Raw genomic sequence first — 27,451 nt, 5'->3', positions numbered from 1 at the left:
AAAGGCAGTTTTTAATGCAGCCATGTGTAATAATTTCACTAACTGATTTGTCAAGAATAGATGTGGTAGTCTATAACTTCATGAAATTCATGTTCAAAGAAATTTTATTTATTTTTATTTTTTATTTTTTAACCAAATGTGCTCCAGGTAGGTGGTGACTTCCAAAATCTAATCAGCATGTGCACGATTGATCATTTTGTGCAAACACCTTTGAGGTCGATTCAGACACAGTGACACGTTTTCATTGGTGACCCCGTCCGTTCCTCTATTGCTGGACTGGCCAAAAACTAAGTCTCTCATCAAAATAAAGAAAAATTAAAAAGACAAACATTGAGCTAATTACCAGTTGGGTTTTTTGGACCGGTCAGATGGTGCTTTGACAAGTTGGTCATTATAGGCAGCAGATTTATTTTTTATTAGCCGCCAGTGTTCTATAGCATGGACGGGCTTCACGGTCTGGAGGTCAGACCATGCCAATTCTGAGGCTGACCGTGCCTGGGAGCCTCTCGGGCAATGCCCAGTTGGCTGTAGCATCACCCAGAGAATGATGGGAAGGTTTCCAGTCAGCCCCGGATTACAGCACCTCATGGCGCACCAGCGACCGCTACTGGACGATGGGACAACTGCACGTTCGCCTGGGGGGGGGGGGCTTTATAAACAAGACCAGGTTAAAACCTAGTATGTGGCTGGACCTAACACACGTGATCCAGCCGACCAATGGTGTAACTTCATAACTCGGCCGACCAATAGTGTAACTTCATCACTCAGTCACTCGGTCAGTCACAGACGTTCGCGTTTGTAGGGCTGGCCCCCCTGCGGTTGCGGTCTAGCCTAAAAGTCGGGGTCTCCACTCTCTCCAGGCAGCTCCAGAACGAGGCGACGGGGATCGACCTGCAGGTGCCGCTCTTCCAGGAGGTACGCGGTACCATGATGACGGGGCACGTGGAGTACCAGATCGTCGTGGTTACCCGACTCGCCGCCTTCAAGTCGGCCAAGCACAAACCCGGGGACGTGGTTCAGCTCATGGTACGCTGGTGGGGTGTGTGTGTGTGTGTGTGTGTGTGTGTGTGTGTGTGTGTGTGTGTGTGTTGTGCGTGTGTGTGTGTGTGTGTGTGTGTGTGTGTGTGTGCGCGTGTGTGTGCGCGTGTGTGTGCGTGTGTGTGTGCGCGCGCGTGTGTCTGTGTCTGACGCCAGCAAGGAAGATAAAAGGGTCCAAGGGATGCATATTTGGTTCACAGTTGCTCATAAAGAGGCCTTTCGGTACCTACCATCTTACAGGTTATGAGGGTAGTAATGACTCTATTAATGATATTAGTCTGGTACTTTATTCATGTTGAAAAGTGTAAGTATTCATATTCTAAAAGTATCCGTTAAAATTCTGCATATCCTTTGTTATGTTGATCGATAAAATGCTCTATAAAGTAAATTTCAGTCCAGGTTTTGCCTGAAGGCTGAAGGAGGTTGGTGTAATGAGTGGAACACACCTGTTATTCGCAGTAGAATAGAATAACTGTGTTTGTATTATCTTAACGTCTGTTTTCCTCAGTGAGGCTAATGCCAGGTTAGCCATCTAGCCAGTGTAACTGGAGTGTTTGTCCTCCTAATTTTACTCGGTCGTGTGTGCAGTAAAGAACAGTGGGAAGAAGGGGCCTCTGGTTGCGAGAAATAGGTTCAGATTTTAAAGTTTCATACCTTATAAAAAAGTTTCTCCCGGATCAGTGGCATTGCCAGTGATGCTGTAAATGTGTTACTCAAGTCTGGCTGTAGTGCTTTTTATTATGAGATGAAGACACTGTTCCACCTCCTCGAAAGGAATGTGGGAAAAACAGTTTTTGTTCTTTTCTATTGGTTTAAGAAAAATAAAAAATTGTACACGGCAAGGTCTACATTTGGCCTCAAAACTGAATCCAGACCATGTAGTTAAGGTTTTATTTCATACAAGTCACCATGTGGTGGCGCTCTCGCCACACAAACTGCCGTAGCTGCATAGCTGAGTCACTACACTGGGGTGGATCTGAAAACGCAGCTGTCAATCACGAACGGGATGTGAGGCAATCGTGACGCAGCATTTCTTTGTGGGCGTTGAGCTGTGACGCTCCCTATTGTGAAAAGGCGTTCATTTTTAACACTTTCTTCTCTCACTTTGTGCTTATCAGTTCACACATTTCCCCCCATCTACAGATGTGTCACTGCAAGGGATGAGCCCAGAATTTTATAATTTTATAATTTAAACCCTCTGAAGTGTGGTGTTGCAGAACCCCCACTGCCTTCTGTTAGCAGCAGTGGCTGTTGCATCAGCACGAGCGTGTTTGGTTTTGAACGTTCTAAGCGCATACCTGTGACCTCACACTTTGAAGGGTTAACGCTGGGTGTGTGTAGATGGGGGGGAAACAGGAAATGGGGGGAGATAGGCGAGGGGGGCGGGGGTGTTGGGGCAGAGATGGATGAGGTGGGGTGGTGTGGGTTGGGGGGCAGGGTAGTCTAGGGATAAAAGCCACCCTTCCAGCCATAGTGGGGGGGGGAGAATTAAATATCCTTGTTTTTACAGGTGTCCAAGAAGTACAGCGAAATCGATGAGTTCTGCTGCCGGCTGGCGGCGCAGTATCCCAAGATTCCCGTGCCGGCGATGCCGCGCAAGGCGCTGTTCGTGGGCGAGGCGGAGATTCGGGAGCGCCGGGCGGCCTTCGACGAGGCTCAGTCATTCCAGAAGCCTGCCCCTGCCGAGTTACTGAATCCGGTAAAAAAAAAAATATATTCTTTTTGACCACCCTGCCACTCTGCCCCGAGTACTGTGAATTCCTGGTAAAAAAAAAAAAAAAATTATTTATTTATTTTTTTTTAAAGAACATTCCCGGTCCTCTTGCCCTTCATAACGGTGTATAACGGTTGTGTTACTTGACAGAAAAAGAAAAGAAAGAAAAGAAAGAAAAAAAAAGTGGAGTAGTAACGGTCAGAGTCGTTAATCACCGACTGGGATTAAAGTTGCGGACGGACGGTCTTGTTGGGGCACGTTTTCGTTTTCTGTGTGCGTGTCCCGCGAACGCCGTGCGTCACGGTCAGGCCGAGGCTCTCCGCCTGCGGCGCCCGTCCCGTCCGACGGTCGTTAGCGGGAGGAAGAGGAGGAAGAAGAGGAAGATTCACTCGTCCTGGTGAACGCGTTGCTCCACGGTCGCCGCGCCGACTGTGTGACGCGCTCGTCTTGATTTACGCCCCGTTGGTTTCCCGCCCGCGTCGAGTGCCGCCGGCGACGTGTTTGGCGAGCGTCTCTGCACGAGTTGGGGGGGGGGGGCGGGGGCAGGAGTGGGGGTGGGGGGAAATGGGGGTGATGTGGTTGGTGGAGGGGGGCTACGGAGCTATGACAGCATTTTGTAAACGCCCACATTCTCTGCTCGAAGAGCTCCTCATAAATAACCCAATAACAGAGCCGCTCTTCAGAATTACGCTCGTAGCTGGGAGGTGGGGAGACGCGTTTTGGGCCTTCTGATGTGGGGCTGGGCTTGACTTCGGAACATTCTGTTCTTTTTGCTGGAGGATGAGAAGGGGAGCCTAATAATAATTTAGAGTTTGAACTGGAAAACTTGTGTGCTGGGTTTTTAAACGGCAGTTAAGAAAGGAATGGTGCAGGAGACGAAGCAAGGGGACTCTGCAGGTTTATAAAGGAGGGACCCTGTCCATTTTGACCTGGCCATTGTACTGTACATTGAACGAGGCACAATTTGAGTTCCAAAACTCTTGGGGCCTGGGAGAATGAGTCTAGAACAGGGAATGTGTCAGGGAATGTGACCTGTGATGAATATGGGATTCTAAAGGGTGAGAATTGATTGCTTGTGCATGAGACCAAAACCTGAGATGTGAATACTACTTCCTCAGAACATTTAATCTGGTCATATCTCCTGTTGAACAGGTGTCTCATTGAACTGTATCCTGTACAAGAGTCCATTTTCTTGTGGTTAGCTGACAATCCTTCATGGAACCCAATTCAGTGGTAACTACTATGTTCTAGGGTACAGCAGCCCGTTACAGTCATGGATTTGAACCTGCAACCTTTAGGTTTGAAGTCTGGTTCGTGGTTACCTTAAACTTTTTCACCTCGCTACTGTCAAGTGTGGATTCTTGGTCACAGGACATAATGAAGGAAATGCAAATTCTGTGTTTCACTCCCACCCTACTGGTACATCCCCCCTCCCTTAATTTTTTTCTTGTACACCACAGCGCTAAGAGCACTGCAGTTTGAGATAAAGCAGGTTATGTCAGGCTTCAGAACCCCTCGGCAAAGGCTGCTAGATCTCTGAAAATCCAATCAGTCGTGACCGACCATCAACGTATTGTTTCAACACTCGAAAAGTGAATTAAATAGAAGTGTTTTGTATCAAGAGCTGATTTGCATAATGCCACAAGCAAGGCACTGTGTGTTGAATTACGCATCGTAAAAATAACTGCCTTCAAACATGCAGGTTCTGTTTATTGCACTAAAACAGATGTCTTCACAAATGTTTTTAGACATGTTTTCATTCAAACCACTCTTTATAATCACATTTAATCTCAGGGCGGACACAGAAATTGCTATAGGGAATTGATGTACAGAACAAATTCTGGATCGTAAGCGGGTTTTACTGATAAATAAAAGATGGTCTGTTTTGCTAATGGAAAGAAATCAAAGCGTAGTTTAGCTCTTGGTGCTCGACAGAATGATTTGGATAAAGACGTGATCTCTGACAGCTCGGATGAATTGCCATATGCTCAATAGTCAGCGGGGCTAGGTTTTCTTCAGTCTAGCCAAGAATGTTTTCCAAGTAAGCCCAGTTTGTGACTACATAGAATTGGCTTTCCTTATTGTTTTGAATAGGATTCCTCTCCGATTCCTATATTTGGCTTTGAGAAGTCAAATTTAATATTGGTGGATATACAGTCTTCAGACAACAAAGATATTCTGTGCACCGACGCTTGAGAATTCGGTAGTCTCCCTTTTCTCCGTATGTTCCACCAGCCGGGTCCTTCGCCATCCAGGTGTGGATTTCATTTAGTTCAACATTTTTTTTTCCAGTAACAGGACCCTAAATAAAGAGCTTTCAAGATGCCTAACAACTCGAAGACAAGTGGCAAGCAACTTGCACCTCCAAACTGTTTTGAATATAGCCAAGGAGACCCGGCCAGCATAATTACCCTTGAGCCACTCTTTGACGTGTCTGTAGAGGTCTCGGACGTTGCCAAAAAACTGCTCAACCTCTCCAGGTGCCAAACGAGAACCCTCCTACACACGGCAGCCCTTCCGTTCAACAATAGATTACAATCTTTAACCGATGACTCTTCTTTGGCTTATTATGAGCTTGCAATGTTGGTCCAAGCTCAGGCTTGGGTGGAAAGCAAGCCAGAGACATCACAAGCTCTCCAATCCCAGGTTTATCTACTGTTGGCCTATACCTATGTTTGAATAATTGAAAATGTGTGAGCTAGTTGTGAAAGTTGCTCTTGGTCAGTAAATGAAGTAATACTGGCATTCATGTCACGGTTGCTGGGGTCTGTTCTTGACCAGTACTTTCTGCTGCGTTTCCTTCTCTAAGTCTCCAAAATGTTTTGTAGGGGCGAAGACGACGGATGTGGCTGACTTCAGAACCAGGAACTCCCCAGATGTGGAGGATGAGGAGGATGATGAAGGGTTTGATTTCTTTAAAAAGAACGAGCCTCCAGTTCCCAAAGTCTTGCCGGCAACCAAGCCAGTGGCACCAGCAAAACCAGCGAAGCCACCAGTGCCCAGTGAGGATGAAGAGGACGAAGAGGAGGAGATCTTGGACCCACTTGGGATTATGAAGTAAGAGTCCGGCCAGATTACGGTGTAAAAATCTAAGGAGGATTATGATTAACAATATGAGGATGACTATGATGTCAAAATCTGAGGTGATTGTGATGTAACAATATGAGGGGGTTTTGAAGTAAGAATTGCAGGGGGATTATGATGTAACAGTCTGAGGATGACTATGATGTCAAAATCTGAGGTGATTGTGATGTAACAATGTGAGGGGGCTTTGAAGTAAAATCTGAGGGGATTATCATGTAAAAACTAAGGGGATTAAGAAGTAACAGTTTGATGGGATTAGGCTGTAAAATCCTGTGCAGATTGTAGAGTAAGAATCTACGGCAGACAAGAATTCAAGAATCTGAGGATAATCATGAATCGGGTCAGCCGTTTTTCTGATGGGAATTATAAAGTATTATCACGACAGTCACAGCTGTTCTTAGACAGAATAATCTCTGCCACGTTTAGGCAGGTTAATGATCTTTGAATCCCGCGATTAAAGGCCCTTCTCTCTGGCGTTTATGTTTGCCGCCAGATCCTTCTGCTTGTTCCGAGAAACGTGCCTGGAAAAGCTTTTAAAAAGTCAGGATTTAAAGCGGCTTGATACTTTTCACCTCTGCGACTAGACTTCCATGGCCGTCGTCTCGAGTAAAACAGATGAGTGCTGGACGGGGGTTTTAACGCACGTCCCTCCCTGGTCCTCGCCAAATCCTCCTGGCACCTCCACGGCACCGCGGACACGCCAGACCGTGAGCCGGTGATGTCATCCGAATGGAGCTTGCCGATTGGATGCAGCGGCTGGCGGGGTTTACGCAACCTTTTACAGGTGGTTCTGTTCAGCGGCAGGGCATCGCACCAAAACGCCGAGGCGGGCGAGTTTTTGGGGGCGGCCGCAGGGTTCTAGGCCGGCTCATTGCGGAGCACGAGGCGCCCCCCTTTTTTGCGCGGATCCTTCCGGAAGGTTCCCGGCTTCTTCGAGGCTTGCGGGTTTATTTTTCCGTTGTCGAGAGATTCAAAATCGAAAGGCCAAAACCGTTGACCGGAAAGCCTGTGAACTTTTTTTTTTTTTTGCGAGTTGCGTTTATGATGCTTTTTAATGATGGGAAAATAGGATCAAAGATCTGTTGTGGATTGGGCTGCACCAATGAAGTGGTGGCATTGGCTTTTGTTTGCATCACGAGCCTGATGTTCGGGAAGGCTGGCTCAGACGGAGGAGTGGCCTTCCGGAACCGGAGTCATGATTGACAGGCGGACTTTACATAAGACCTGGCCCTGCACAGATACCTGGCTCCCCGTTGAGCTCTCTTTGTGATGTAGGCTAGCTGGCATGCTAAAGAGTACACTAGGACCCGCTGGGAGTTTGGAAGCCATCAGCAGGCTTTATTCAGTCATTAAGCTCATCATTGGTGCTGCTGGAACAGACCTGGGGTGTGAATTATTATCATTATTCATTTTTTTTTTTTTTTTTAGGGTTTGATTGTTCTGTTCCACAGCTCAAGACCGAATTTGTGCTTTGTCCCTCATTCCCCCGGGCCTGCATGAGACTCTGCACCTCTGTGTAATTGCTGACTCACGGATATCGGTCATATCTGTGCCCCCATCTCTCTCTCGCACCGTCACGCAGGAAAATGAATCCTCTGTCACGTTACATATGTTCATAAAATGTGTATAATACATATTTTTATGGTCAACTCACAGCGACCTCGCAATGAATTCTCCTCCTTCGTATGCACTTGCGTTTATGTCTGTCCCAGTGCTTCTCTGTGTGTGTGTTCCTGTCTGTGTGTGTGTGTGTTTGTGGGAGGGTTTGGTTATGGTAAGTAACCCCTCTCACAAACACACACACACAGGTGTTTTGTTCCTGGATTACAGTGTGCCTATTTGTACAAGAAATAATGGTGTGCTGTCGAGATATCGATCAGAAAGAGGAGGAAAGGAACAATCCGATGTATATTTTATAAGCACCGGATCTCACAGTAGCCAGCAGAGTCATCGGTATGCTCTGGGCATTACAGGTGTTCCTGAATGGGGGTGGGGAGGTTTGTGGGGGTGGGTGCACTCTCTGTAATGCTGATAAATGAGGAGCACTCGCAGCATGATGTCATCTCTCCTTCCTGCTAAAAGCATTGTGGGATTCCTAAGGGACACCTAAGCGATGATGAATCACCGTCTATTCTAAGCCACGCGCGCGTGCGCGCACACACACACACACACACACTCCCGCACCCGTATGCGTTACCTCATCGGCAGATAAACTCTCCCTCGACCTCGATGAGGGGAGCAGGAAGCAGGAAGCGGAATCCCCGAGTCATTGCTTTCCACCCCCGCAGGCACTGAAATCTTTAATGGCGCGCGTGTGCCTATACGTGTACGTTTTTTTGGCTGGACCGCGACAGCGGGGCCAGCCCTACAAACGCAAACGTCTGTGACTGAGTGACTGAGTGAGTGAGCGATGAAGTTACACCATTGGTCGGCCGGATCGCGAGTGTTAGGTCCGGCCATACACTAGGTGTTGGGTTAGGGTTAGGGTTGTTTCTAAAAAGACTGAGCGCATCGGAGCGCGTGCAGCGAGTCTGCGTTATTCGCGAACTGCTCTCTCAGCCTGCCCCACAGGGCTAGCCCAGCTCGCCCACGTCCTCGCCGCTGGATTACCGCACTCCTCTCTCCGCGCCTCTCCCGAAACGTACGTGCGGCGCCGCCTGTTCCCCCGGTCCCGCTCGCGCCGAGCGCTTCGCGGAACGTGAACGAGCCAATGAGAGTGACTCGTTGTGGGGCCGTCTTGTTCCTCCCTCTGTAATCCTGGTAATTTGATGCTGGCGGGCGCGTTAATTGCAGCATTACACTTCGTTACCACCGGTGAGAATATGAACTGAACGTACCCGTGTTGCATTGGCAAAAGTACATTTCGTATTTTTTTTTTCGCCAACCGCAGTGTTAATTAAAGGAGTAATATGCTTGACACGTGCTGGGTTTTTTGTTTTTTTTTTGGCTGGACCGCAACAGCGAATGTCTGTGACTGAGCGACTGAGTGAGTGATGAAGTTACACCGCGCATGTCTGTGACCGAGTGACTGAGTGATGAAGTCACACCATTGGTCGGCCGGTTCGGTCCAGCCATATACTAGGTTTTGACCTGCACTTGTTTCCTTCCTTTTTTTACTGTTTTTCCATGAGTAAGACTGTCTGCATGGAAAACAATCAGTGGGAAACCCTTTTTTTGCCAGCCTAAATAAAGAAGTGAGGATGGGAGTGTGATACACTGCTGACGATAACAGCCTGCAGTGTGTACTGCTGTTTACAGAGAAGGGGAACCAAAACAAAAGCGCTGGTGTGATTCAGGTTGACTCGGCAAACATCTCTGTACGACCTTACAGATTTCCGTCCAAGGTCAAACGTTCACGTCCCGCTCGATGGCTTACTCTTCGTTTCTCACGCTTACTGCACTACAGCGTGCTGCCAGCAGGACTCAGATTGCACGTGCACTGCTGTGCGGTGCAGCAGGTAGGCCAGCAGGACTCGGATTGCACGTGCACTGCTGTGCGGTACAGCAGGTAGGCCAGCAGTACTCAGATTGCACGTGCACCGCTGTGCGGTACTGTAGGTAGGCCAGCAGGACTCAGATTGCACGTGCACTTGTCGGTGCAGCAGGTAGGCCAGCATGGAATCGATTGCAGTGAGCTGTGCGTACACAGGTAGGCAGCAGGACTCAGATTGCACGTGCACTGCTGTGCGGTGCAGCAGGTAGGCCCGCAGGACTCAGATTGCACGTGCACCGCTGTGCGGTACAGCAGGTAGGCCAGCAGGACTCAGATTGCACGTGCACCGCTGTGCGGTACAGCAGGTAGGCCAGCAGGACTCAGATTGCACGTGCACCGCTGTGCGGTACAGCAGGTAGGCTCCTGGTGTTTTTGCGTGACAGTAGCGTCACGCTAGCGTGTTACGGTGTGTTCCTGCGCCGATGCGTGATGTCACGTCAGGCTTTAGGGCTGGGAGCCTGGTGGAGGGCTGTTGTGATCTCTATGAGACTCGGGCCTCTTGTGTGAAATATTAATGCCTTGGCAGAGTTGGCAAGTTTGGGTAAGCCGGTTGGCATGAGATTTATTCTGTTTTAGGGTGGGGGCGGGGGGAGGTCAGGTGTGGGTGGGGGGGTGGTTAGGGTGTGGTGGGGTTGGGGGGTGGGTGGGGGGATTGTGGGCGGAGTTGCGACCAAGATTGTTGACCGGGGGGGGGGGGGGGGGATGGTACTGAGATTCTCGTTTCTGCCAGGGTGGTTTGTTTGGATGAGAGTGTGAGACAGAGCTTGAAAGTGTGTCTCACACCCAAGCCATGAGAGTTGGCAAGCCTGGTCTTGGAATGATAATGGTGGATCTCCCAGCAGTGTGATTTTGCTGAATAATGCTGAAAGTAATCTAATCACCGCCTGAAAGATGTCACAGGTGTTTGAGTTTCTCCCTCTCCCTCACTCCCTCTCTCTCTCTCTCTCTCTCTCTGTGCAGTCACTGTCTGTTTGGTGAATCATTTAAAATATTTTAGGAAATCAACACTCAAAATACTTCTGATAACAGCAGTGTTGGGAACAAGAGGCAATTATGTGCTACATCATTCAACACTGCTCCTTTTATTGACCTCTTATTTTAATTTTTTTGTTTAGTCTTCCCGAGGTGAGTAGGAGTGGACTGTCAGTCAGTAGCATGTCTGTTTCTGCTTTCAGCCCATCCCTAGACACTTCCCTGTGTCACGCAAAAAGTGGGCGTTGGCCATGGCTTACCTTTGCCCCCCCCCCACATACCGCATCACTGCTTGACATTTCTTAAATGAAAGAACAGTCCTGATACACCCACAGGTCTAACGGATAGCTTAACCTTTCATCGTTTCCTAAATATTTTGTGTTTGTGTCTGAGGGTGTGTGTGTGTGTGTGTGTGTCTATCTATCTGTATGTGTGTGTGTGTGTGTGGTGTGTCTGTGTGTCTGTGGTACCGGCATGACAGAACACTGCCCTCTTTCACAGAGAAGTTACAGTGTCGTAGTCAGCATAGTCAGCGTCATAGTCGGCTTATGGTTCCCTTTCTTCCTTGTGAATTATTCTTCCGAGTATCCAAGTTTTTCGTTCGGCCAGGCCAGTGTTTCCATGAAAGTGCGCAAGTGACCAGAAGCCCCGCGACCGGGCCTGTGCCTGTTTTTCGCCGTTTCCATGGCAACCGCCGGTCTAAGGAGCTGGGAGTTTGACACATGCGTCCTGGAAAGCTCAGTAACCAATCAGAGAGGGCGAGAACACTGTGAACTCCCTAGATGCTTTTTTTATTTATTTTTTTTGGGAGACAAACCACACTGTGTGCGTGTGCGTGTGTGTGTGTGTGTGTGAGTGTGTGTGTGCACATTTTTAAGGAGACCACTGCGGCTTCCAGCAATAATAATAAAAGTTTTGACGGAGAAAAATGAAGTTTCTGTTCTCCGTGTTTCAGCGTGGTGGAAGGAGGCACGTGGGGACGCAGCAAAAGCACATGCGGTCTGCGCAGCAGGAGCCCAGGGCTTTAATCACTGCAGGCTGTGCTCCCGCTCCAGCCCAAATCTTACATAACCGCGTGATTTATACAGGTTATAAAAAGCTCATTGATTCCCTGTTTTGTATTTTTTTTTTAAATTTTATTTGAAGCTCTGATGTCATGATCAAATACCATAGAGGTCTTGTGGATTCCAGGTGGTCGGATGAGCATATGGTAGATCACCAGTTGGGTGCAGGTTGGCGTGCTGATTTTAGCTGAATGCGAAGCGGGGGTGGCCTGCATGGATAGGTGAGCCCCCCCCCCCTCCAACAATGTCCTTTTCATTCCATTCCCCTACCAGCAGAGCCTGGTTTTATCGCCATTCTCAAAAAAAAAAAAAAAAACAGAGAAAGCTTGAGTTTTTTGAACAAGCAGGTGCCGCCAGCTGCCCCCAGGGTTCCAGAAAGCATACCTGCTGATGAATTATGGGATAGATTAACTGTGTCTCCTATAAAAAAAGAAAATATTGAGGAGAATCATTCGTTTCCCCCAACCCCGTCTCAAACGGAGAAGTCATTTTTGGCCTGTGTGTACGTCCTCAATCAAAACATGGAATTCCTGGTTATGGACACTGACTTTCTTTAAAAGCCTGTAGTGAGTTTAAACTAAATTAAAAAAATGTAATAAAAAAAAAAACAGATACTCGTGGATTCGCCCGTGTGATCGCATTGTTGCGTAACAGTCCCGAATAAATCGCTTGAGTGCTAAAATTTAAAATGGGGGGGGGGGGTGGGGGGAGGGTGGGAAAGGGGAAACAGTGACTGTTGCATAATAATGTTTTTTTTTGTTTTATTTGGGTGTGTTTTGTGTTTTGCCGTGCGGCTTATCCACATCGTGTATTAGCAAATGCTCCAAATGAAATGAAGAGGAACAGAAACTGTCAGAACCCGTTGGTGAAACTTGCCTGTAACTGCATTAGAGCTTGACTCGATTTTAACAGCGGTAGCGAGAGCAGATTGAATCAGTGGGTGGAGAGCGAGTTTGAATACGAAAATTTGTGGGTGACAAAACGGTCAGGCTCGTTACATCTGCGGTCACCTTCCCATCAGCGAATGGCGGGACCCCCTCAGAGAAGTCGTCGCAAAATCATAAATTCCAAAAACTCTTTGTGCCGCCATTTTGTGCCGGAATGCTGACCGCAAGTTAGCTGAGGTGAAGAGGGAGGGAAAACGCTTAACCAAGTTGAACTTGGCTGGGTGGTAGTCTGACGGGCCGAGTTCGAGAATGTAGCCAGACCACTGCGGGGGAAACCCCTGATCTTTATGTCTATGGTCGCCATGGGAACAGTGTCATGGGATCTTCACGTGTATCCGTTCGAGTCGTAAAACGATTCTCTGAGAGCAGCGTTTCTGAGAGAGATGCGGAGGGAATTCTCTGTGGCATCTGTCTACAGTCATGCCAGGCCACTTGTGCGTCACTGAATACTGTCCTCCAGCCGCACCAACCCCACCCTCCCCCGTCCTCTCTGGGTGTGTGAGAAGATGTCAGATGTCACTCATGGTGAATCATCACATTTGGGACACATTTGAGGTCAAAGGCAGTTCATGCTGTTGAATAGTTTCCCTTTTTCACCCAGCTATGTCTGTCACTGGTGTGCCACCATCTATGAAGTCATGAGGGCAGTCCCTGGTGCGTCACTGAATTGTGTCCCCCATACAACTTACCCCCACGTATGAGACACAGGGTCGAGGGCGTTGTAGTCACCCTCTCCTCAGCCTCTGGGACGTCTGTGAGGGTGAAAGGGGTGTTTAATGGGGGGAACGTTTTGGGCCGGCCCAGAAACTGAGAGCTCTTGGGCCTGATCTTAGGCCTGGGAGAGACCTGGGCCTGGTCTTGGGCCTGGTGAGCCCTGATCTTGGGCCTGGGTGTGGCCTGATCTTGGGCCTGGGTGAGGCCTGGTCTTGGGCCTGGGTGTGGCCTGATCTTGGGCCTGGTGAGGCCTGGTCTTGGGCCTGGGTGAGCCCTGATCTTAGGCCTGGGAGAGACCTGGGCCTGATCTTGGGCCTGGGTGAGTCCTGGTCTTGGGCCTGGGTGTGGCCTGATCTTGGGCCTGGTGAGGCCTGGTCTTGGGCCTGGGTGAGCCCTGATCTTAGGCCTGGGAGAGACCTGATCCTAGGCTTGGGAGAGACCTGGACCTGATCTTGGGCCTGGGTGAGCCCTGATCTTGGGCCTGGGTGAGGCCTGATCTTGGGCCTGGGTGAGCCCTGATCTTGGGCCTGGGTGAGCCCTGATCTTGGGCCTGGGTGTGGCCTGGTCTGGGTGAGGCCTGGTCTCTCTGTCCGCTGTGTCTGCATGATTGGAGATGTGGGTAAGGCAGTGACGGATCGCGTGTGACTGCAGCTACGCCGGTAACACAAGGAGGCCTCTGAGAGCTGCTGATCTCATGACTCAGCAGTTCTTTGAGCATTCTTCATAGCTGGGGAGTGCCGCGGGGGGGGCGGGGGCGGTGGGAATTCCAGATGTGCTGCTTATCAGGTTTCGCCTGCCCGCCAGGTGTGAAAACAGGTTTACTGCGCACCGTTTAGAGGAGTGTTTCACAAGGGGACAAGGACACGCAGCTGGACTGCAGAGAGAGTGGAGCAGTGCCGCAGGCGCGCATCAGGCGCAGAGAATGCGCCCCTTTAAACGCAGCTGCTGCGCAGCCCTGCAGCGGCTCCACTGCTTTAATAACGCTTCAGGACCCGGGTTTTCAGCTGGGCTGATGTGCAACGACGAAATAAAGATTTGGGGAAATTTTTCAAAATATGGAGCCTTTGTTTAAAAAAATATATATATATAACCGTCAAAGTTATGATGGGGTCCCCTAGTCCCCTGCCTTTGAGCATGAGTGGGCATCCCTGGATCGGAAATGGTCGAAAAGCCCTGCATTAATAGCTTCTCTTTTCAAATCTGATCAGTATTACTCGTAAAGTGCATTTCGCAGACAACCGTCACAAAGACCTTTTACCAGAAGGAGTCACAGAAGGAAAACTGGCCAGAACTCCCTAAAAGCAAGTGAGGTAAACAACAACAAAAAAAAACCCTGGTGGGAAGAAAAACACTCAATCAACGGAAAGAAAAAACTCCTCGATGGGTAGAAATCTCGGGAGGAAATATGAATATTGCGACTTGTTCGGTTTGCGTGGGGGTCAGTTTTGGGTTTTGTAAACTCTGGGCGTGGCAGCCCTTAACCTCTTGGGCCTTGGGGGGTCTCAGCTCACCCCGTTTTCGTTTGTCTCGTTTGTTCGTTTCGTTTGTCTTTTTGACCCGTTGGTAGGCCTCTCCACGGGGTCTGGGTTTGTAACGGAGTGTAGCACAGTGGGTAAGGAACTGGGCTTGTAACCGAAAGGTCGCAGGTTCGATTCCCGGGTAGGACACTGCCGTTGTACCCTTGAGCAAGGTACTTAACCGAAATTGCTTCAGTATATATCCAGCTGTATAAATGGATACGTTGTGTAAGTCACTCTGGATAAGAGCGTCTGCTAAATGCCTGTAAAGTAAAGTAATGGTGGTGTAGAAAGGTCATAAACACCACCCCGCCCCGCCCCGCCTTCGCCTCGTTTGGAAGACCCCCCCTGACAGAGAAACCGCTGCTCTGTATTTTCCAGGTCCAAGAAGCCCAAGAAACCCAAAAAGCCGAAGGAGGCGGAGCCAGTGGCCTCTGCCCCGCCCCCCAGACCCGTGCAGAAGTCCACCTTCAATCTGTTTGACGAGGAGGCGGACCCGGACGAGGACCTGTTCCAGCCCGCGGCCAGGAGGGACCCGGCCCCCAAAACCGGTGAGTGGGACACGGGACGGTGTTTTACCGTGATTCAAGCTCACAGTTCAGACCAGCATCAGATACGCAGCTGAGATGCTTTTCTCTCTTTAGATTTAACCCGTAAAAATGCGAAAACTCATCTGCGGTTTCCTGAGAAATTTCAGAAAATTTCATGTTACGGACTAAAATATGCACTCAGTTTCTCAGATAATCAAAATATCTTAGTATTCATTGGAATAGATGGTATCTTTTGAAATTATGACATGAGTAATCTGGAGGAATTTTATTACCCTTTTAAGGTGTTTTAAATAAAGTTTTGGAGGATAACTGTGGATGTCTACACTCTTGCGAAGCGGCAGTGGTGAACGTGCCGTGCTCATACTTCACCGTGTGATAGAGGTGTAAGGTTATTTTCTTTTAAATGACCCATAATGTCAGAAATCCAGAGGGGTTAGTGTCCTCTCTGTGGTGACATTCTCACCTGTGTGTGTGTGTGGTCTCCATGGCGACAGGCAACCTGAAGCTGTTTGAGGACCCCGACCTCGGGGGGGCTGTCAAACTCGGCGACGCCCTTCTGCTCCCCACGGCGTACGCCGAGGACGGGCCGCCCGCCGACGCGGGATTGGACGAGGACACGGACGAGCTCTTCAGGTACCGAGCGACAAACGCTCCGCTATACGGTCAGGAAGTAGCGTCATGGCTGTGAATTACGCTCCATCTGTCCCACGTGGTCCGGTGATGATAACCATTAATCGGGCTCTGATCAGTCCTCAGATGCAGATACCTTAGCATTTTGCATCTGGTGATCTGGACATTCATGTGGATCTTATTCAGATGTTCATTATTATTTTCATGTTGCTTTTTTGTAGTAAAATAGAATGGTAAATGGTAAATGGACTGCATTTATATAGCGCTTTTATCCAAAGCGCTTCAATGATGCTCTCATTCGCCGAGATGGGGTTAGGGTCTGTCAAGGACCTTCGACACGCCCAGGCGGTTGAATGGCAACCCTCGACTGCCAGACATCGTCTACCTCTGAGTGTTGCCGCTTTCTGTGTATACAGGAAGAGCGGGTTGACAGTTCCACAGAATAATTATAATAATACATACATAAATGCATAGGTACATATTTGTATACATTAAGGTCAAACCACTTTCCAGAGAAAAGCAGAAAGCAACTGTAAGACCGGAGTACAGTAATAAAAGAGGGTGAAAGTGAAACACAGTCTGAATTTCCTGATGGATTTTTCTGTCCCACGCAAGCAGACTGTGAAACGCCACAGCTGCTAATGGGAGCTGTTTTAGGTCGCTGCTCGTAGCATTTTTCTCGTAGCCCTTTTCCTGGAAGGCAAGCGCCTGTAGCCACACCAGCGCATAAATCTGAGCCCGACAGGTCCAGTCCAGCTGAGCTGCACTCCCTCCCGCAGGCTGCCACGGTGTGTCTGATTAATGAAGTGCCACGTCGACTTCACTCATGCAGAAACCGTGTTGTTTTAGCCTGATACATTTTGCAAATAAATAAATAAGGGGTTTGGCCAGAAACACAAAAGCAGGATATACGTTCAAGTAAATGCAGTATCGCGTTTTGGCCACCGGGGGCACTACATGCAAATCTTGGTGGCTCTTCAGTGCTGACCTCTGGGAACTGCTTGTTAGAGGGAGAAACTCAGCAGGCTTTCCATAAGGTCCATGTTTCATTCCCGGTAGTGGGGAGTAGGGGGTGGGGGGGTGAGTTTTTTTTTTTTTGGGGGGGGGGGGGCATATTTAGACACACACTGTGACGGGAAGGAAGAGCTGGATTGGACAACCTGCAGGTACTAATCACGAGTCTGAAAGCATCCGCCACAAACCTAAATAGTAAATTGAACTCAGTCCAATGGATCATTTGTTACTGTGGCAGCACTGAGGCTGACTTGTGTTCTGGGGCTAAATGACCCAGAATAAGGCTTTCCTCCTTAGAACGAGCCTGAAATGGCTTTGCGGCCCTCCGGTGGGTTTCCGGCAAAGCCGATTTGTTTGTCTCACGTTCTCGTTTAGCCTTAATTCTCTTTGCAGCTACGGGCTGTCGGTTGGGATTCGCGCTGTTGAGGTTAGACGTTTTATTCGCACTCATTCCTGCGCTTGGCGTGTCACGCCGTACGTTCTGCCCTTGTTACGCTTTGATGGAGATGCGGAATCAGAGCAATTCTGAGTGATTCATTCTGCGGAGACAGGAAGCCAAATTCTCGCCATTTTACAGCCGGACGCTGTCTTATTCCTTACCATCGCAGTGCAGTAGTAACACACACACAAACACAGACACACAAAAATTCACATACATGCATATAAACATGGACATGTACACTGACACGCAGACACGTATACTCGCGCAAACATGTGCACATACACACCCACACACACACACACACACACACACGCACACACACACAGGAGGCTCATGTGTTTTACCGATGCTATTTTAAACTCACAGGTCTCTGCGTCCTACTGTCACACGATCGGTGTGACCTTAAAGAAGATCTTATAGAGTGCATGCGTGTAAAGAACACTCTTATAGAGTGCATGCGTGTAAAGAACACTCTTATAGAGTGCATGCATGTAAAGAACACTCTTATAGAGTTCATGCGTGTAAAGAACACTCTTATAGAGTGCATGCGTGTAAAGAACACTCTTATAGAGTGCATGCGTTATGTGAGTGTGAGCATGCGTTATATGAGTGTCAGACAGAATTTATGCTCCCTTTCTAAGTTTTTTTTTCCCTCATATTCCTGGAAGATGTAAATCTTGGCCCTTCGGTTGGAGGGGGTCGCTCTAAAACGATGTGCTTTTCTTCTTCTTTTTTCCACACAGACTTGTGCGTCTGCCAGAGTTATGTAACTGCGGGAAAGGGGCCTCTGCCTTGAATGAGGCGAACGGATCGAGTATTTTAAGTTCTCGTGAAGCGAACCCCGTCCACACACACACACAAACTCACACAGACACACACACACACACAAGCAGCCCCACTCGCATGCACCACACCACACATGCACACACACACACACACACATACCACACACACACACACACACACACACACACGCACACACACATACCACACACACACACACACACACACATACCACACACACACACACGCACACACACACAAACTCACACGGCACACACACACACACACACACACACACACACACACACACACCACACACACAAAACCACACACATACACACACACACACACCAAAACACACCAAACCACACAGGCACACACAGACACACACACACACAAGCAGCCCTACTCGCACGCACCACACCACACCACACACACCACACACACACACACACACACACACACACACACACCTCGCTCGCACACACTCACACACACACACACACACACACACCATACCACACACACACACACCACACACCATACCACAACACACACACACCATACCACAACACACCACACACACACACAAACTCACGCAGACACACACACACACACACCACACACACACACACACAAGCAGCCTCACTCGCATGCACCACACCACACCACACATGCACACACACACACACCACACCACACATGCACACACACACACACCACACACCATACCACACATGCACACACACACACACCACACACCACACCACACATGCACACACACACACACCACACACCATACCACACATGCACACACACACACACCACACACCATACCACACATGCACACACACACACACCACACACCATACCACACATGCACACACCACACACACTTGCACACACACACACACCACACACCATACCACAACACACCACACACACAGCACACACACACACATACCATACCACAACACACCACACACACACACACACCCTCACTTGCACACACACACACACACACACGCACGCACGCACGCACACGCACATGCACACACCACACTCACATGCACACGCATACATACACACCAGACATACACACTCACATACACACACGCACACACACACACATATACACACACACACACACACACCCTAACTTGCACACACCACACACACACCACACACACACACACACACACCACAACCTTCAGCCAAGACGTGCTCCCCTGGGGTTTGTTTGAGCAAGCTAATGGAAAGGCTGAAGTTAATTTGTCAAGTAGATCGTTCTTCTTTTTTTTATTGACTTCCTTTGATAGTTTATAATTAAAAGTTCCCCGCTTGGCAGCTGGCAAAGCCCTTTAAAGTTGAAATGTTTCAAATAAACTGTGACTAAAAGCGGTAGACGAGTGGAAGAGGAGTTTCGCCGCTGATCTCATCAGAGATAGCAGCGGCTAGCAGAGAGAGAGGAGGTAATCTGATTTAATATTGTGTATGAGAGAAGAACTCTGCATGTATGGAGTGAGACAAGTACTCCTAGAACCACCTTTGACTTCATTAACGTTTCATCAATAGTTTGCTTTCTTTTTTTTTTTAGCAAGTACTCCACATTTTTTCAGCTTAGCTGTACAAAATTTCTGCAGCGAAGCAGAGAGAGGGGGTGTTAAATCCAGAGATCTTAATGAGAGTATTTGGTGGTGGAGTATGAGGTCACGAAAGTGTGTTTTTTTTATTGACATTTTGAAGTCAAAGTGGAGGTAATGAGGACATGAGACCCCTGGGTTGCCATGTTCGGGTCTTCATTAAAAAAAGGGCCCATAGGGGCATTATTGTGTGGCAGGTGGGTAGGGGGAGGAGTCAAGTAGGTTATGTAAATGCTGCCAGTGTCCTGATTGGTCAGGAGAATGAGACTGTGGCCTTAGGAATTCCTCTTGTGTGTCCTTGTGTTTGGCTCTCCTGCCTGGTAATCGGACCCCCCCATCTCTCTCTTTCCCCCTTACCCCCCCTCCCTCTCTTTTCTCTCTCTCCCCTTCTTTCTCTCTCTCTCTCCCCCTCTCTCTCTCCATCTCTCCTTCTCTCTCCTTCTTCTCCCTCCCTTCTCTCTCTCTCTCTCCGTCTCTGTTCTCTCATTCTCTCTGTCTCTCTCCTCTCAGTCTCTCTCTCCTTCTCTCTATCTATCTATCTATCCATCCGTGATTGCCCCACCCAGGGGGGAGGGCTCTAGCCCGGCACGCCACAGCTGGTTGTCCTGTTTCCTGGCATGTGCGCCTGGCAGCCAAATGGCACCTTTCAGGCCTGTTTTCAATCACCCCTCCTCCCAGCGGTCAGGAGAACTGGGGGGGGGGGGGGTCGAACCGCTGGCCGTTCGCGTGACGCACGCTGTCAGGTAATGACTGAAAAGGAACCTCAGTTCACCTGCCAAGAATATCCCAGAGAGCTCTCTCTCTCTCTCTGTGCAACAATCGCCCTTTCATTTCATTCACCCTTGACCTGCAGCAGGAGGAGAGAGGGCCAGTCCTGCCTCTTCCCGTTACTCAGCGCCTTTTAAAGGCGCCTTCTGGTTTCGGCCATCTGGAAGTTCTCCTCGAGCACTGCTTTTAGAAAGGAAAATGGCTGCTCTGCCATCCGCTACAGGAAATGGGATTTTTTTATTTTTTATTTTCCAATGAGGAAAAAGTTCCGAAAGGATAGATACATTTGTAGTTTTTATTATTTTTTTATTTTTTGCTTAAGGAACCAACGCAAGCTGTGGTTAAAACTCAGCTGGCATTTCCCGCGAAGTTCTTAACGGTTGCCCGCGTAATTATGACCTGAGGCTGTAAAACTGTGTGAGTAACTGTGCAGACTTTTGAGTTTTATGTGCTGCTGGTATATTTGCAGCTCGATCGCTGTTTTGTTTTTGATCTCCTTCGCCTGAAACTCTTGGGTACACCAAGTGCTTGGCTGGTCTTAATGTGCCTTGTGGCTAGTTTACCAGACTCAACACCCACTCGTTTTCCCCCTCACTGTACTCAGCTGTAAGTATATAAATTGGCTCGCTTAAAAATCGGACGGAAAACTATACAGGTTTAAAAGTCTCACTGATTTAGCGTCTGATCCTGTTTATTTGGTAAATGGTAAATGGACTGCATTTATATCACGCTTTTATCCAAAGCGCTTTAAATTGATGTCTCTCATTCACCCATTCACACACACACACTCACACACCAACGGTGAAAGGCTGCCATGCAAGGTACCAATCAGCTCGTTGGGAGCAATTAGGGGTTAGGTGTCTTGCTCAGGGACACTTTGACACGCCCAGGGCGGGGGATCGAACCGGCAACCCTCCGACTGCCAGACAACCGCTCTTACCTCCAGAGCTATGTCGCCCCTATTTAGGGTTTGAATAATCCATCCATTTCCAAAACGCTTACTCCTGGTCAGGGTCATGGGGCAGCTCGAGCCTATCCCAGCATGCATTGGGTAAAAGGTCGGACGGGTCACCATAAGCCGTTCACTCACATATTGGTAACCCAAGGACGATTTAGACTCTCCAGTTAACCTAACCTGTATGTCTATGGACTGTGGGAGGACACACGGACACGGTGAGAAGTGCTGATCGGGTGTCTTGGACTTGTGGTCTTAGACTTGAATGCTTGGAGACTTGGCCTCAACTAGGACTTGCTGTATGGTGACTCGGGCTTGGAACTGGGGACTTGAGACTTGACTTGGACTTGTCGACAAGTGCCTCGACTAGAACACCGACTGTATTTTTATTCATAAGAGTTTTGAGCTGTGCTGCCACTCCAAAGATGTGCGTCACAAAATTAAACACATCTCTAGCACGGCAGGTGATTTATTTCCAATAGACTGTTGGATACGGGTGGTTCCATTTTCCTTGTTTGTTTTCTTTTCTTTTTTAAATAGGGGCACAGTTTCCTTTATTTCAGTCACACTAGGAGCTTTTCATTGTTTGTTTTTTTTTTTTTTTTTCATGAGATCGCCTTCAGGGGAACTTTCCTAGAAGGCGCACCCAGTGTGAAGCTTTCATTTCGTGCCTCAGAGTTGGACTTCCTGTTTAAAGAGGAAGCTCACTCACTGCTCTTCAGTTCTGGCTGTGGGTTCCGCACGCAACGGCTCTCATGACTGCCCCGTGGACACACTTTGAAAATGTGAATGGAGCTCTGTCGGGTTTTCCCCCCCCCCGTGGTGAATCGAGCTTTGTCACCTCCTTTTTTAAAATTTTTTTTAAGGCAGGGTTTTCCTTGAGGGGTTGTATCTGAGGTGAAGCCTGCGCGAAGCGCTTGGGCGACGCCCCGCCTTCGTCAGACTCCGCCTCCTGTGAGGCGTAGCCGGGTGTGACTGAGGCCCGCGGGGGTTACGTGCGCTTGGCGATTCTCCGGAAAACTCCAGGGAGTCAGAGCTGACCGGTCCGGAGTCACGCTGTGTTTCGCCACCTTAAAACTCCACGGTGATTACATCACAATAAGGCCTTTTCCATTGGCCAAGAATGCTGGTTTGTGTAAGGTCGTGTATAAACTCACCATTTCTCCAGGGCCCACAAAGTCATTGGGCCTCATTCACAATACTTTTATTAAATAATTCTTACTTTTGTTTTTTCAACAAAAAAGCAATATGAGATTCATGGCACATGTGCAGGCTTTTGTTTTTGCGTATATCCCAAGTGTGTGAGACGATGAATGCAAGCTGTTTGTAAATCCTGTTCATGTAATTTGCATAAGGAAACAGCCATGAACAAATACAGATAAGAAAAAAAACAATGAATGCTGAAATGTTCTTGGAAACGTTCTTACACGCAGTTTACGATCTTATGTGATCGTACTGTACACAATCATGTTCCATGAATGAGGCCCATTGACTGTTAAAGTGAGCTGCCTGGTTATTTCTTAACATTTTATTATGTGTGTGGAGTGGCTGTTGCTTGGAAACGATTCATAAAGAAAGTCTTGCTGTCACCACTGCTCTCCACAGCTGACCATAACCACACACCGCTGGTACGATTCTCACGGGTGTGTTTGTCTTCACTCATTGGAGTGTGTTACTAAGCAACATCTCCATCAGTGATGATGACGATGATGACGCCGATGATGTCAGAAAGAGGAAGATCCCACCTGTCACTCCCTTGGGTTGATATTGTGGCTAAAAATCATCATGTCCACCCACTCACCAAGCACAAAATAGCAAAATATTGCGAATGACAAAAAAAAAAAAAACTGTTCTCTCTGATCTTTCTAGATAGTTTGAGAGGAAGTGAATTTGATTTTCTCCACTTTGCACAAAATATAACTGAGAGGAACAGACCTTGAACAATTCTCCGTGCACTTGCACATTCATTCTATCTCCTGAACTGTTATTTCAATTTCTAGCTTTGCTGCAAAATACGATCTGCCCCCAGTCGCCGGTTACAGGGAACAAAATGTAATTAATTTTCAATCGATTCGGAGTAATGAAATGAGAGTTGTATTTCTTTTAGTATTTCATCAGCGATAAGGGCCCCAAAGATATAAAATGTTTTATTAAATCAACTCTGTTCCATAACTCAATTTTTACTACTAAAAGTAGGCAGTGCAAACTGATTTCTCAGCTCATTCTCTTGTGGAAAGAAGAATGTCTCAAAATTTTAACCCTTGAAGAGTAGACTTTAAAAAAAAATGTTTTATTAAGGGACTGTGGTTTTTTGGGTATATTTTTTATTTTTATTTTTTTTTTGCACACTTAAAATTCATTTACAATTGTGTAGAACTTGGACAGATCACTCTAACCTGTTTATGAAATGCATGCTATTACAAAAAAAATGCTAATAATATTTAGACTATTAAAATCTGTCAGAATATGCTGACCTGATTTAATAGATGTTAGATGTGAGGGTGATGCTGTTATAATATCGGTTCTCAGGTAGTTAATGGGAAAAGTTGTTTGACACAGGGTTTTCCAAGTTTTCCCATTGCATCGAAATCGAGGAATAATTAACAGGGAAGGTCTTTAGCGTACACTCGGCATGGACTTGAGCTGGCCGCTCTCATTGCTCTTAAGCCCCAATGGGGGACAAAGCACCTTTATTTCCTCTGTGATTTAAAACTGAAACGGGCTTGCAGAAGGCTTGCTGCGCTCGTGTGTGTGTGTGTGTGTGTGTGCCCTGGCTGTCCGAGCCCTAGTAGAGTAGCGTACAATGGCCCTGTTCACAGAGTCAACCCCAGCGCACCTCCCCCTGCCTCTGTAATGCTCACACAACTGGCCATTTCCACACAGAGAACTTTCAGAACCTTTCATGATGTTCAGATTCATAAAAAAAAAAGTTATTTAATGGTGTTTTAACTCCAGATAAACTGTTTTATTGCAGTGAGAAAAATATCTTAGTAATGGGTGGGTTTGGAGAGGTGGGGAAGGATGTTTTTCTCTGAAAATGTTTTTTTGTATTTGTGGTGGAAGGTGGGGTAGGGTGCGGCTTCGAAAGGTTTGTTGGTGGAGGAGCGGTGGACTTGTGCTTGTGAGGTGTTTCATAGTGCTTACACACACACACGTACACGGACACAGATGTACACACTCATGCAATCACTCATGATCACAACAGAAAAAAGAAAACAATTTTTCGATTTCTTTGTTGTTTTTTATATAAATAAATATATATCCTGTATATTTGAGTGAGAATTCCATCGTATCAGGGGTCATTGCTACAAATGTGCTCTTTATTTCTAGCTTTAAACCATGTTTGTACTGTATATAGTTTTGGAGATAATAGGGTTTATTTAAGATAGGGGGATTCTTACAAAAAGCCCTGAGTTTTAAGGCAGTTTAAAGGGGATTACCCTTTACAGAGTGTGCTTTTTACTTGTAGTGATTGTTATATTAGCATAATCGCATTTTGGTGATCTCAGACCTTAAGGAGTTAATGCGGTGTCAGTGTACAACGTTCTGTGGACTGAGCTTCCCTTTGCGGGTCTCTGGAAGGAGAGCTCGCTCATAAAGTAGTCATGGCAACCCCTGTGTTTCCAACAAGTAGAAAAAAAAAACATTTGTTTTTGCCAAATTTCCTCAGATCTGAACCCCAAAGTACAGCTTGGAGGGTTTCGGCTGATATTGAGAGCGTTACATTGAAGGGCGTTCGCTTGAAAGGCGAAACTCACCGACTTGTCCTCCCGATGGTTGTTTTGTCGGTTTTTTTTTTTCCTCTGATGTTTTTCTTGTTTTCTTTCCCCGCTGCACTCTCAGGGTGGAGGAGGACCTGGAGAAGCTGCTCGCTGTCAGCAAGGCCGCGAAACCCAAACCGGCCTTGGCCCCCAAACCCGTACCCAAGCCCAAACCCAAACCGGCCCTGCCCAAGAAGCCCGCGTCCCTGTCTCAGAGCGGCGGCGTCGCCGACGGCAACCGAGGGGCGGGGCCTCTCCCAGAGACCAAGGCGGAGTCTATGGGACAGGTGGACATCCTCAAATACATACAGCAGAATGAGGAGGCCACCAACGAGGACCTGGATCTGTTCTGATGTTTTGGTTTTTTTTTTTTTTTTGGGGTGGGGGGGAGAGGGGTGGGGGGCAATTTAGGCCTAGTTTTTGGGTCTCCTCTTCTGCAGTGCAGGCCTAATTGAGTACTCTCAGGGTTACCCCCAAACACGCAAGTGAGTAGGGGGAAGTTTTACCCTACACACCTGGGAATGCTGTGATACCCAGAATTTTGAAGATAAAGATTTTGAAAATGTCTTTTTTTTTTTTTTCCTTAAAGATGATGATCAAGAAAAACTCTTTATATTTTCTTCCTCCTCTGCACCTTGTTGACAAGATCAAACCCCGGTTTTTTGAGGGTGTCCTTAAAGGAATTTTTTGATGTCGGGAATTCTGCGGATCGAATGCCGCCATTTTTTACTTCCTTTTTGTTTTTGTTTTACACCTTTGAGCTCAGTCCAAGTTGTCATTGGAATAGCGTAGTTTTTAAAAAACAAAACGCAAAAAAAAAACATTGAAATGCAGTATTTCAGAGGCATAATCTGAAGACTTTTCCCACTTGTGCTCTTCCTGTCCGTTCTGTTTTCCGAGGAAGAGCCTGCTCTGTAGGGGGTCCCGATTATCCTTTGTTCCCAGTCCTTTGCAGCCGATTTGAAGTGCTTCCTGTCGTGGACGGGACCGCTAAGCGGGACGTGAGACTGACGTTCCCCCCCCCCCCCCCCCCCCCCCCCCCCCCCCGCCTCGCACTGACCGCCGAAATGCTTCTGATTCCCTGAGAGGCCTTTCAGCTCCGTATAAGAGGCAGACATTTTGAAAAGGCTCTGCGCTAACGACAGCAGCAATAACCAGGCACAATCAGGAGAGAACGCGTGGAACAAACTAGCCAGATGGAAAAAAAAGGTTAAACTAATTCAGCCCTTAAACAAATATTGCTCCAAGAAATCGTTCATGTGGATAAAAAATACATTGGACCCTTGAATGTGAAAGTGGCAAAAAAAAAAAGAAGAAAATGTTTCATGAGTAAATATTCATTACTATGCTTCTCATGGGGATGAGTAATTAATGAAGGACCCCATGTAAAAACCCTCAGTTTTGCGCTTGGATGCTCGTTACATTTAAGTTTTATTTAACATCGGTTAATTATGGCCATCGATCTCTGGCCCCTGGAAGTCAGTTTTTTTTATTTTTTTTTTTTTATTTTGCTTGTTTCATCTTAGCAGACACATGCAGTCTCTAATTCTAGAAATGATAGACAAGCTGTCTACTCCTCTATTTTCTGTTACATAAACATAAACACATATGCAACACTATATAGACTATATTGTTACCAGACATGAGTCTTCACTTTGAAGGGGCTAGATTACTGGGTGCTAGAAAATAGGTTTATTCACCATTATTGCACGTTTTTATCAAATCAAGCAGTATTTGTATAGATTTCACACAGTATGTCCTGTGTGTGGGACACCTCTGAAGTTTATTGACTAGGGTGTCACCCGTCATGGGTCATGGTGGCCAAACATCCGCTCACCATGGCCCAGTAAGAGAGTATAAACACTTCACACGTCATGGCTAACTATTTATGAGAACTATTCAATCCGTGCCCCTGGTGTCAAATGGGGAACTGGAAGGAGGTGAAAGTGAAACACTCACACATACTTTTTTCCTGAAAAATAGGTACTTACAGGGACAGCTTTAGTGAGTACTCTGTGACGTGTTTTCCCCCGGATGTTTGTGCGTACGCTAACTCGGTAGCCGATCCCGCCCATGGAGTCCAGGTTATAAGAAGCTTCTCGCTGCTCCGTTTGTCCAAATCGTGACCCTTCCTTCGGTTCACAGAGGAAAGCCCGAAACGCGGAATGGGGAGTGGTTGTTAGAACGGCCGCAGGGGTCTTCCTCACCGCTGCTCTTCCCTTCCACAGAACTGCTCCCTGTTTTCATGAAGCAAGCAAGCGCGCACACACACCCGCGCACACACACACACACACACACACACGCACGCACCACGCACACACACACACACACACACACGCACACACCACACACACACACATA

The 27,451-nt window shown here is 47.7% G+C and overlaps 1 protein-coding gene across 1 annotated transcript in view; it reads left to right on the top strand.

Moving 5' to 3' along the window:
* The window catches only part of hs1bp3 (HCLS1 binding protein 3), a 28,822-nt gene extending 1,602 nt beyond the window's left edge, over positions 1-27,220 (top strand). The window contains exons 2-7 of the mRNA XM_064321449.1: positions 861-1,026; positions 2,549-2,737; positions 5,499-5,809; positions 14,925-15,094; positions 15,589-15,727; positions 25,173-27,220. Of these exons, the coding sequence (XP_064177519.1) occupies positions 861-1,026; positions 2,549-2,737; positions 5,499-5,809; positions 14,925-15,094; positions 15,589-15,727; positions 25,173-25,443 (1,246 nt within the window). The 3' untranslated portion in view covers positions 25,444-27,220. The remainder of the gene's footprint in view (positions 1-860; positions 1,027-2,548; positions 2,738-5,498; positions 5,810-14,924; positions 15,095-15,588; positions 15,728-25,172) is intronic.
* Positions 27,221-27,451: the final 231 nt, after the last annotated feature.

This window comes from Anguilla rostrata, chromosome 1, assembly GCF_018555375.3.
Source record: "Anguilla rostrata isolate EN2019 chromosome 1, ASM1855537v3, whole genome shotgun sequence".
NCBI lineage: Eukaryota > Metazoa > Chordata > Actinopteri > Anguilliformes > Anguillidae > Anguilla > Anguilla rostrata.
This window is presented reverse-complemented; position numbering and strand designations above follow the sequence as displayed.